General features: G+C 39.3%; 1 protein-coding gene across 1 annotated transcript in view; it reads right to left on the reverse strand.

Annotated features, from left to right (window-relative positions):
- The window catches only part of LOXHD1 (lipoxygenase homology PLAT domains 1), a 1,115,079-nt gene that overhangs the window by 951,884 nt on the left and 149,740 nt on the right, over positions 1-13,455 (reverse strand). The window contains exon 7 of the mRNA XM_086960347.1: positions 1,706-1,904. Within this exon, the coding sequence (XP_086816473.1) occupies positions 1,706-1,904 (199 nt within the window). The remainder of the gene's footprint in view (positions 1-1,705; positions 1,905-13,455) is intronic.

Here is a 13,455-nt window from a genome sequence, read left to right on the forward strand (position 1 = left end):
GAGAGAGACGGACTCTTCCTTCTTTTCAGCAGCCGCTGATATTCTTTATTTTTTCATTAATCAGTGCATTGCCGTGCTCAACCAAACGCGTTTCGGCGATCCCTGTCGCCTTGCTCGCTGGTAACAAGTGCTCACAATCCCCGTAATTTTTAAATAACAGCACCACCAATCCCCAGTTATCACGGAATCATAGTAATCGAGGACAGACTCCTTCAGGCATGTAGATACTGACAAACTTGTAATGCAAAGACAGACCCCTTCATTACGGTTACTGTCAAAAATCCCCCTGTGCTTAAATAATACTTTTGATTTTTTTTAAAAACCAAGCACATTTCATATAAATTCATTAAATACATAATTAAATATATATCGAATTTACCAATTGGGAATAATTCATCTTACTGTACCAATACAAAAATTATTTACATATTATACATAATGTTAATAAAAACATCATTCAAAATCACCTGCGCATTATTCACGTTGTCAGTAAAACCATTTGTTCATATAAACCTGAATAACAATATTGCATATTTGTACTACAACTCCATTAGACGACTGAAGATAGTGCAAAATAATCTCCTTATTGTGTAATAAAGTGCTATGTGAACTCCCAGCCGGGAGGTCTTTGTCTCCACTTCCACTATATACCTTGTTTCTAATCGGCACAACTGTTTCTCTCTATCACCACCTCTTTTATTTAACGGAACGCTATCTATCACAAAATACTGCAAAACATTTACGTTATTGTCATGTTCACTTTTTACATGTCTGGCCACTGGGTAAGTTGGGTCAGAATTGACCGTGGCCCTCAGGTGCTGCAGTATTCTAGCCTGTACCGGTAGCTTTGTGCTGCCTAAGCATTTGAGGCCACAAATGCATAACAACACATACACGGCTAATTCCGTTTTGCACGTGTAGTGCCCCCTGATTTTAATAGGGGTATCTGAAAATGCATTGGTGTATGTGGTTGTATTAGAACCAAATCTGCAGGCCCTACACGAGCTACACTTAAAGAAGCCGTTCTTTGGTGTATAGTTCTGGGCTAGTCTTGACTAGATCTGTTCTCATGGAATGTGCCTTACGGAATGTGAAGTTAGGTTTGTTTACATATACCTCATTAAGAATATTATCGGTCATCACTATAGGCCACTCTTTCATGATTATCTTTTTATATATATATATATATATATATATATATATATATATATATATATATATATATATACATCGCAAATGACCAAACCAATCAATTTTTATGCCAGATATCTCAGGATCACATCAACAAACAGTAGAATTGATATGTGTATCTCTATAGTCTTCCATATGTTCGATTTTAATGTTTTCCAATGGAAGAATTTAGAACAATGTATGTTCAAGAGTGGTCACCCCCATGCATGTTCATCGACAAGCCACAGCTATCTGTGGTTTCTCCACAGCCAGCTATGGACGGCCATAGCTGGTCTGTGGTTTTGACTGAGCATTTCAACAGAGAAGGGGATCATCACCCTGCATCATTTTCCATTTTGAAGTGATCCACTAACAAGAGGACCATAAGCCTTGATGTATATCTCATTAATAGAAATACCTACACTGACAAGTACTGGACACCCAAGAGCCGAGAAGTGCATCCAACCAAAATTCCAAATGTCAAATATCTCGCACGATGAAAACTGCTAGACTCTGCTCCCAAATTTCCACTCACCGGTGTGCTCTTGTTGTTTACCGCTGAACTCTGTAAGAGACATCTTGCTCCCCGGTGTAAATGTACGGCTGAGCTGGCAGTCGGTGTGGTACAGCGAGAACCACTGCCGACAAGGGAAGGTCCACGTTTTTTCCCTGTGCGTGTTAGTTATAGATACCTCCTCCACGTACCAGGCCTGCTGCTCTTCAATGCCATCGTGCTTCAAGGGGACAGTAAGAAAAGTGACAGGGGTCAATTGTGAAGTTGAGTTGCACAAAGAGGAGAAGCAAGATAATGAAGAGTCTTAAAAGTGAATAAACTCAAGGGATTCAGATACCTTTGTTAAAAAGAAGCACAGATATCCGGAACATAGGAGCAGTGAAATGATTGGTTATTTAGGATCTTACTACACCAAGATCTAAGTATAAGGAAATGTGGTAAGTATGATGAACGAGTCTGCAAGATTGGAGCTGAGGAGCATGTGTGAACTTTGGGAGTCTCGGTGAGTCTTCAGTCACGTAATGCAAGGGTGTTGTGAGTGCGAGGAGTGTGAGTGTGTGAATGTGTAAGTTAGCATTCACCCGAAAATGTGTGTTAACATTTCACCCGATTTTTATCTTCCCTATCATTCTCCTACATTTTTATCTTTCTTTCTTCACTGCTTTGGTCCACACTTCTAGGTAGATTGTTTCAATCAGGTTTTAAACAACGTTTTAGTTACCACCTTTATCCATAACTCTCTGAGTCTGTGCCAATACTGCATGTCTGTTTTCTCTGTCCCACTCTTCTTTCCTCTCTATGCATGCATGTTTCTCCTTCTTCTCCTTAGATATCTCCTTTCTACGCCAGCACTGCTGATCCATGCATTTCTTTTCACTGTGTATAATTTATATATATACTTTTCTGTTTACATCGCTCTGACTAAAGTCCCTAGACCTAGTTCGCTCTAAACAAAACTAGTATGTAAATAAATCATGCAAAAAAATATGTATATAATATATAGTCGGCAAACTTGTGGATAATATATATGTGTATATATATCTATATACATCTATATATATATATATATATATATATATATATTACCTACTGGCGGTCGCCAGTAGGTATATATAGTTAGGATTTTTTCTCTATGGGATTTTTGAAAATTCTATGTCTAATAACTTTGGCGTTTGTGGACGGAATTGGCTGAAATTTTCAGGAAAATGGAACATTTTGTTTCTGAGCAGCCCCTGACAATTTGGGGGGGGTTTTATCAAGGGGGGGGGCCGAGAAAAAAGGGGGGTCCCAAAACGCGTTTTTCCCATGTTAATTTCCATAGGGCGGTTGGCCTCACTTTTAGCTCGAACGGCTGAATGGATTTGCACGAAACTTGGCAAAATTGTAGGGACTGTTAGCCCGATGTGCCTTTGCTAGGTCTCAATATATGTGCTCCAGTGGATTTTGAGTAATTTAGGTTCAAAAAAAGATATATATCTGGGCGGAGCCTAACCACACATCTGATCTGATTGGCTGTCAGCACTTCATCCAAGAAGTGTTGGCAGCCATCTTGGGACCAATATACATGATAGCACCTCATTAAAAAGCATTGTAGTTAATAGAGGGTTTTAGGACTTTAGTTACATTATAAATCATTTGTTGATGGTACCATACTCGTTTTAGGAATTGTGGTGGGTTCTAAGGTGATTTTACCATGTGAAAAAACCTTCTGCTGTGATATCATGAATATTGTTTGAAAGAAAACTAATATCTCATGATTTTCCCACAGTGGTTTGGAAGGGGATCTATAAGCTAAACTGAAAGCATATTTTCTGTAAATTCACATTATCTTTCTCAGTCATGTGAAAATGAAGTCTGACATTCTCAGTAAAACATGTACATCCAACAAGGACAGAGACTGTCAGTTGATTCCTTTGTGTTCTACTGCAGCCTCCTAGAGTGTTCTAAAGAACAACTAGAGCGCTAACAGTCCTACTTATTACAAAGGTATGGCACACCTGAAGCCATCTTGATTGGAATAAAGTGGTAACTCTTAAAACATTTAGTTTAAAAAGAAACAACATGAGGGGGTATATTTTGCCATAGAAAGTATGATTAGTGCTGCAGAATGAAACATTAGGGCACATTTTGAGTGACTTCTCAAATCCTTTTCTATTTCATTAAAACATTCTGACATGCAGTCTCCCAAAATGGCCACCAGAGACAAAAGAGCCCAAATGTAGCCCAAATATCACCCAGATGTAGCCCAAGTATAGCCCAATGACAGAATGTCCCAGAGTGTTCTAAAGAACAACTAGAGCGCTAACAGTCCTACTTATTACAAAGGTATGGCACACCTGAAGCCATCTTGATTGGAATAAAGTGGTAACTCTTAAAACATTTAATTTAAAAAGAAACAACATGAGGGGGTATATTTTGCCATAGAAAGTATGATTAGTGCTGCAGAATGAAAAATTAGGCCACATTTTGAGTGACTTCTCAAATCCTTTTCTATTTCATTAAAACATTCTGACATGCAGTCTCCCAAAATGGCCACCAGAGACAAAAGAGCCCAAATGTAGCCCAAATATCACCCAGATGTAGCCCAAGTATAGCCCAATGACAGAATGTCCCAGAGTGTTCTAAAGAACAACTAGAGCGCTAACAGTCCTACTTATTACAAAGGTATGGCACACCTGAAGCCATCTTGATTGGAATAAAGTGGTAACTCTTAAAACATTTAATTTAAAAAGAAACAACATGAGGGGGTATATTTTGCCATAGAAAGTATGATTAGTGCTGCAGAATGAAAAATTAGGGCACATTTTGAGTGACTTCTCAAATCCTTTTCTATTTCATTAAAACATTCTGACATGCAGTCTCCCAAAATGGCCACCAGACACAAAAGAGCCCAAATGTAGCCCAAATATCACCCAGATGTAGCCCAAGTATAGCCCAATGACAGAATGTCCCAGAGTGTTCTAAAGAACAACTAGAGCGCTAACAGTCCTACTTATTACAAAGGTATAGCACACCTGGAGCCATCGTGATGGGAATAAAGTGGTAACTCTTAAAACATTTAATTTAAAAAGGAACAGAATGAGGGGGTATATTATGCAATAGAAGGTATTATTAGTGCTGCAGAAAGAAAAATTAGGGCACATTTTGAGTGACTTTTCAAATCCTCTTCTATTTCATTAAAAAATTCTGACATGCAGTCTCCCAAAATGGCCACCAGAGACAAAAGAGCCCAAATGTAGCCCAAATATCACCTAGATGTAGCCCAAGTATAGCCCAATGACAGAATGTCCCAGAGTGTTCTAAAGAACAACTAGAGCGCTAACAGTCCTACTTATTACAAAGGTATGGCACACCTGAAGCCATCTTGATTGGAATAAAGTGGTAACTCTTAAAACATTTAATTTAAAAAGGAACAAAATGAGGGGGTATATTTTGCCATATGAATTATGATTAGTGCTGCAGAAAGAAAAATTAGGGCACATTTTGAGTGACTTCTCAAACCCTCTTCAATTTCATTAAAAAATTCTGACATACAGTCTCCCAAGATGGCCACCAGAGACAAAAGAGCCTAAATGTAGCCCAAATATCACCCAGATGTACCCCAAGTATAGCTCAATGACAGAATGTCCCAGAGTGTTCTAAAGAACAACTAGAGCGCTAACAGTCTTACTTATGACAAAAGTATGGCACACCAGAAGCCATCTTGATTGGAATTAAGTGGTAAGTCTGAAAACACTCAATTTAAAAAGGAACAACATGAGGGGGGTAATTTTGCCATAGAAAGTATGATTAGTGCTTCAGAAAGAAAAATTAGGGATCATTTTGAGTGACTTCTCAAATCCTCTTCTATTTCATTAAAAAAATTCTGACATGCAGACTGAAACATGCACTTTGAATACCAGCAGCAGACATCCCTGGTGAGCAGTAGCTTTACTACAGTGATCTAATGTGCAACTAGAGTGCTAACATTCAGAATTTATGGCAAATGTGTGACACATCTGAATGCCTTCTTGATGGAAACAAAGTAAACAAGCATTGAAAATGCAATAGATCTCGCCCTCGTTTAAGTTAAAGCCATTCTGTTTGTAATGAGGTGGCTTTTAAGCTTTGCTTTTATTAGTGTTTTTTCAACTTTCATGTAAATAACATGCATCTGTATGCATATAAGTATATGTATGCATGCATTTATGTTTGTATTTATATAGATATACAGATGATATATGTTTATATATGTATGTATATATATATATATATATTCACTGAAAAAACCATAGGCTATAGACCATATATAGTTAGGAATTAGCATTTACAAAACCTTGAAAATTCACTGAAAAAACCATAGGTTATAGACCATATATAGTTAGGAATTCGCATTTACAAAACCTTATTTTACTCACACAAAACCATTGAAATTCCATATATAGTTAGTTGCACTAACTATATATCGCGCACCCGCAATCCACTGCTGATGATGTCACATATTACATCATTCATGACATGGTCAGTGACATCACTGATGACATCACTGATGACATCTCAAATGACATCACTGATGACATCTCAAATGACATCACTGATGACATCACATTTGACATTACTGATCACATCACTGATGATATCATTCATGTGATAATACGATGAACCTCTTCAGACTCTAATATAACCTTAGATACAATCAGTGTAAACAGACACTCACAGACTGTCACTCATCCATGGAGTTACTCACACACCTAGTCAGTCATGCAAAGAATCAATCACACCTCCATTTCCTCAACTATACAGTTATACAAACTTTACTTATTCAAACATATACTAACACATATTTACTCTCTTATACAATCCCTGATACAAGTTCACAATGATCCATACAGCCACTCATACATTCACTGGCTCTTATGCACAGTTATTTATATATGTCAACTCTCACATGTACTGTGTTTTACATATGTACTTACTTTGACATGTAGCACTGAGATATCCATTCACTCACCAATACACTCATGCACACAGTCAACCGCCCATACAGCTGTTTCCACATGCACTTTTGAAACCATACATCTAGTGAATCAACTGCTCACACATCTATGCACAGAGTCATACACCTCCCAGCCACCCACACACACACTCAGTCTCCCATAAAAATACTTGGGCAACCAATCAATAACCCATATAGTTACTCATATAGCTACTTATCAACACATGCAACAGTTTACAAAACAACAGACATAATGATGCACAAATTAAGATAGTTTAGTCACTAACCCATGCACTCAGTGAGACACATTTAATCACTCACTCATACAGTCAGTCATGCACCTACTAAATCCTTCATCCAGACACTTATACATCCACTCATTCTTCAATATGTAAGACATATTTTAACTTTACAGAAACATACAGTCACTGGATGTTGTCATCAGTGATGTCATCAGTGATGTCATTTGAGATGTCATCAGTGATGTCATGAGTGATGTCACTGACCATGTCATGAATGATGTAATATGTGACATCATCAGCAGTGGATTGCGGGTGCGCGATATATAGTTAGTGCAACTAACTATATATGGAATTTCAATGGTTTTGTGTGAGTAAAATAAGGTTTTGTAAATGCGAATTCCTAACTATATATGGTCTATAACCTATGGTTTTTTCAGTGAATTATATATATATATATATATATATATAGAGAGAGAGAGAGAGAGAGAGAGATATATATATAGATATATAGATATATAGATAGATAGATATATATTGTTTGCATATATGCCTGACCTGAACTATGAACACCACCTCATCTCAGAAGAGCAACTTTACTAGCCATACAATAGTAAATGAATGTGAGCATTATTAACTCCTGTTGCACTTGAGCCAATAGTTAGACGCCATCTAACACAGTGACAAGTCATGCTGGTTTGCTAGATTTGCTAAAAAATCAACAGGAGAAGATATGCATAGAGCTCATATTAAGGAATCAGGATGTTTAGTAAATTTGGGGCCTCATCATTTCTAGTGGTGTGGACTTCACGGGGATTCCATGTTATAACTTGAGAATCTCATGAGGAATGAAGAATGGCTGCAGGTATCATTAATTCCAAGACCGATTCACTATGTCCTCCCTCATTCTCCCTCACAGTTTCCCCCCAAAGGATTTTAGGTTGCTATAGCGAGGTCAACAATATGAACCTATAGAAATATTGCATCTTCTCAAACGCCTACTTCTACATCATCAAGTTAAGTAAATATTTACTGTCCTTAACTCCACATCTACTTACCTTGCTAATATTGTATCAGTTTTTGTCATGCAAATTATATTATATTATATTACATTATATTATATTCAAATATTTCTACTGCTTTCAACAGCCAAAATCTTTTAGGAAAACATGACAGCTTTGTAGTCACTACCTGCTCCATTGAGAATTACAGGCCTCCACAACGAGGTGCTAAAAGGTGAAGAAGTGTGAAAGATTTTTCTGGGCTTATTTTTTTGTGCATCATTAATAATATATAGAATGCATTTTCACACTGGATTTTACATGTGTGCATGTATATTCGGTAATAGTGCTGTTGCTTTTGGAACAACTTTTTTCTGAAATGTAGAAGTACATTTATCTGATATGTGTTGGCTAAGCCATAAATCCAGTGTAAACACCATTTTGTCCAAGATGTATGTCATCTCTGTCCCTATCCTGCTTTCTCCCCACCACCTTATCTCCTCACAAACTCCACAGCACACAATCCAGCTGAAATGTACTGCTTTATTTCCACTGTTATTGTTATTCTGCTCTCAATTAACTTTTCTCCAGGTCAGCCACAATTTGAAACCGTCACAAAGGTCCTTCCGTTCGTTCACTGTGTCCTATTCATTCACATAACACTTTATTGTTAATGCATCATGTTTTGTCCAAGCATCTCAGGGTGACAGTAGCATAAATGGTGCTGAATAATTCATGTAGAAGGATACTGCTTGGGTGTTCAGGTAATATGACGTTTAGTTTTTATGAGCTCTGATTTGCTCACACCTCAGTGAGTCTGCAAATGCTGTTATTTTATATGCAAGAACAAAGTATTAAAAAAAACCTTGATTAAGGGGTCGAGCCAGAAAAAGTTCCTGAAAGCTTCCCTGCTGTTCTGCTAGGGATGCTGTCCGTTTTCCTTCTAATTGTGCTGCTCATTTGGGACTTAGAATAATTTCTGTTTTTTACATTCACTTTATACCTCTGCATTTGAGAGTCTACATTCCATTAACTCTTTTTTGCCTTATTTTTTAATTCTGTAATAAAACCCTTCAACTTTTCTTGCAAAGATTGCCTGTCCTGCGCATCAACCGGTGCTAAAACCGGGTAAACGCATAACGAGAAGTACTGAGTTGCGTAATGTTAATTAATGTTATGTTACAGAAATACAGAGCTCAACCAGTAACACTGACAATATGTCTACCTGGCCTTCTCAGGCATATCTTTGACATTTACTAACATGAACAACCTGTATTTATCCAAGAGCTGGGGCCGGATCTAAACCTAGGTGACTGAAAACCACATGTACATCCTCTGGAAGAGATGAACGTGTTCCAAAGGTGCACCACAAGGAACTGAAGCCAATGTTTGTTGTAAGTGTAGAGATGATTTTGACTTATACTGTTAATTCTACCACAAGGTGATTCTAGCTTTCAGAGGAGCAGAGGCACTGATCATGTATAAATGACGCATATCATTGAATCATCAATAGATCATTCTTGGTAAATGATTTCGACGAACAAGAAGACCACATGGATGATGCCAATACATGGGCAGACAAAGATGATCCCAGGGTATCCTCTGTCTTAGACCACCTGAAAGCACTGGGTCTTATTCCCTGGCTAGTAGAAAAAATTACCGCGTTGAATACCCTTCGACTGCAAGCTCATGAGGCTTGGAACATTTGTTGGAATAAGACCGCAATAGGTCAATATTTTTGACAATACTGGTCATTTTACCCCGCTTCACTAGGGCCAGCTCATGCCCTGAAGCTCAAATAGGCAGTCTATTTTTGCTGCTTGTTTGTAGGACTTTAGGCTTACTATTTTAGGACCGAGCATTGTGTAGTAGGGACCATTAGATGGTCCTGATGAGTAAGCAGTAGGGGACTGCTTATGAAACATGTCGACCAGCAAGCAAGCTATTGCTCTACCTCAAAACCCCCTTCTTACCGTTCCCAGCCAGAGAAGCGAATAAAATATATTTTTTCTACTAGCCAGGGAATTTTTAACCTTTTTATTCTTCTTCACACCCACATATTAGGTCCCTACACTTCACTGACACCTCCTGCACTGACACATAGCCTTCTGTCACAAAAACTGAGTGCTCCCGCGTAGCTCGTAGGTCGCACCCCGCCCCGCCCCGTAGAGGGACGGGAAGACCCCCATGATGAAGCATGACACTAAAGGACTTTTTATTGTGTGAGGGGTATTCAAAAAAGCACATAGTGCTCTCATCTTTCCAGATCTAAGAGAGAGCCTAGTATCTCACTAGACACAGTAAATACAAAATCAAAAAAACAATCACTACCCCCATTGATAGAATCTCTTTGTTTATTCAATTTTGCCAGGAGGGTGATTCTATCAGTACCTCTACGTTTCCTCTATTGTTTTAGACTCGAAAATGTACAGCCATAAAGTTATGCCCCCTCCCGAACGATGAAATAGTACTTATTACCTGGACTCTGTGGATTGACTAAATGTTGTATAATTACATCTTTTCAGCAATTGCCAATGAAATTGCTCCCTCTAAAGATAGTCTTCTTAAAGGGAGAGACGCTGTTCATCAAAATGTGACTCTCAAGGTAAGGTCCATAGGTGAAGGTCAAGTGGCAGAAATCTAAGACTCAGTAACACAAGGACGAGGAAGAAGAGGCACGGTACGATACAGCAGCACTCTGGAACTAGCTAAGATTTTCACCAATTCATAAATTTATACACTTTTCCTAAAATTCTGTAAATCTATGCAAGTGTGAAATCATGATCCCAGCTCAGAGAACTGTTATTTCTTTTTGAAGAGGGATTGGGAAGTTCTGCACATCAGTTCAAAAGAAATTGCGCATTTTATATGGTGACTTCAGCACCCTTTTAACTCAAATTCTGCACCTTGCTCTGACACTTTTTTATGAATTTGTATCGTTGTATCTTTAAGTGAATTAGGAATCCATATTAAGGGCCTGATTCACAGAACTAACTTAAGACAAAATCCTAAACTTACTACCATTTTGGTATTCACAGAAGGCACTTACTCATTTTGGTATTCAAAGAAGGCACTTACTCATTTTGGTATTCACAGAAGTTAGGACTCTTAACTTTAGGACTCCTAAATGCCTTCTGTGAATCCCGAAAGTCTTAAAGTTAGGATTTTTCTCAGTTTAGGAGTCCTAAAGTTAGGAGTCAACTAACGGTCAAGAGGTGCGGCGTTCTGCAAGCAACTCGCTAAACCTAAATTCTGAAGATATTACTGGGTCAACAAATGCAGGAGTGGATAGAAGGCCAGAGAACTTGGCACACTAACCCACAAAAGAATGGACATCTCCCTGTATCCGGACCTTACGGCGTCAGTGCAGGAAGCATGGAAGAAGTTCGGCACGGCGAAACAAAAACTGTGGGACTTAAGCATCCCATATGCCATGCTGCACCCAGCACGACTTAAAATCACAGACGACGGATGATCACGGATTTACACTGATCCACAGGAAGTCATGAAGTTTTTACAACAGAAAGGGCAGGCGAAGGCGAGGAGAAGGTCGCCGAGAGGAGAGCAGGGCGACCAATCGACTACATCGGACGTTGAATGAGTGTACATTGCATATTCATAGAATGGGCGAGGTACTGGTCACCCTGGAACTTTGAAGTGCGAATACTCTTCTTGAGGCGGTATCATCGTGGAGCCCTCTGAGGAGGGTTTATATGCACAACGGACTCTATATTGCATGTCCAGATAAGTCGCTTGACAATATTTCTATGTTTATACCTCACTTGTGATTGTCAGGAATGCATGTATTATAGATATGCTTGCAGTTAAGGATCTCTGTTTCGAATGTTGTTCTTCACATAATGCTTTACACATTGAAGTAAACTGTTGAGTTCTGTAACTTGTGATGACTGGGCGTCTACCCATGTGGCACCTGTCACAAGAAACGGGGGAGGCAGCTCCGACCCCCTAGGTGTGAACCACATTAGTTATTTATTGTTTTCTTTTCTCTTGATTTTTTCTATGTGATTATGTTTTCTGTATTTGATGGGATTGTCTCCACTGGTAAGGGAAAGATGGGGTGGGAGGATATGGGGGTTAAGCAAAAATCTCCAACCAGCAGTATGACAGTAGACACACACATGAAAGATACCATGGGACATTTCGCACATCACAATAGGACAACTAGCAGAGACAAGACCGATGCCCAGAACTATGAATCAGCATAGAACACTGACGTTCCTGACCTGGAATGTCAGAGGACTTCACAACCCACAGAAAGTACGCAAAGTAATTGAATATTTGGATAGACACAAGGTGGACGTGGCTTGCTTACATGAGACACACCTAACAAATCTCAGAGAGCAGAGGATAGGGGCCCGCTGGGCTACATATAAAGCCTCATCGCCTTATTCCTCATATGGGAGGGGGGTCATGCTCTTATAACGATTGTCAACGTGTATGGACCGAATACGATGACCCTTCTGTTTACGCACATATTTGGAAACAATTACGTGATTTACAGCCCACAAACATATTGTGGGGCAAGATTTTACTTAGACGCCACGCTAGAACGGTCAACTGGAATGACAGATATGGAAAACAGTCGTCTAAAATGTTATGGGAGGGAATGGCGAACTGGGACATGGCGGATATATGGAGGCTAAGGAACCCGGGATGTAGAGAAGGCACATGTTTCTCACTTTCACACTTCACATGGTCTAGACTTGACTACTGGCTAGCAACTCAAGAAGTGTGCACCTGGACTGTCGCCATAGAACACTTACCTAAAACTCTTTCAGACCATGCCCCAGTGCGACTCCGATTGGCGATCCCAACACACACCCCGAGGCAATTCAAATGGAGGCTGAGGCAATCAGCGCTTCAGGATCAGGTGTTTCGAGAGGAACTGAGGCAGGTCATAATAGACTATTTTGAACACAATGCAACAGAATGCAGGCACAGTTATAAGCACAAGGACACTGTGGGAGGCTTTCAAGTTCACTATCAGGGGGCACTGCATTAGTAAACACGCAGGTATTCTGAGGGATATCCAACAACAACTGACCCGGACGGAAGCTGACATCACAAGACTTGAGCGGGAGTTTGCAGACACCCAAGATAAAACACTACTGGCTGAAATCAGGTCCCAAATAGATCAATATAACGAATTTGCGGACTATGAGATAAAATACTTATCACGCAAACATACGGCTAGAAATTACGTAGAGGGTGGGAGACCTGGCAGGGCATTGTCGTACAAACTCTGACCTACCCACACTGCGGCGTACATTACACAGATCCAAATTGCCCAGCGTCAATCGGTATATGATACTCCAGCTATTCTAGATTGTTTCTCTAAATACTATGCTCAACTGTACACTGCCCGAGCAACGGTTCCTACACCTGACATATATGAATATCTAGATGATGTGGCTCTTGCGTGGTTATCAGACACGCACAGAGAATACTTCTGCCACCATATCACAAAAGATGAAATTGTAGATGCCATTAATTCTCTTCTAAATAATAAAGCTCCAGGCCTTGATGGCCTCCCAG

Source organism: Lissotriton vulgaris, chromosome 3_1 (assembly GCF_964263255.1).
Source record: "Lissotriton vulgaris chromosome 3_1, aLisVul1.2, whole genome shotgun sequence".
NCBI lineage: Eukaryota > Metazoa > Chordata > Amphibia > Caudata > Salamandridae > Lissotriton > Lissotriton vulgaris.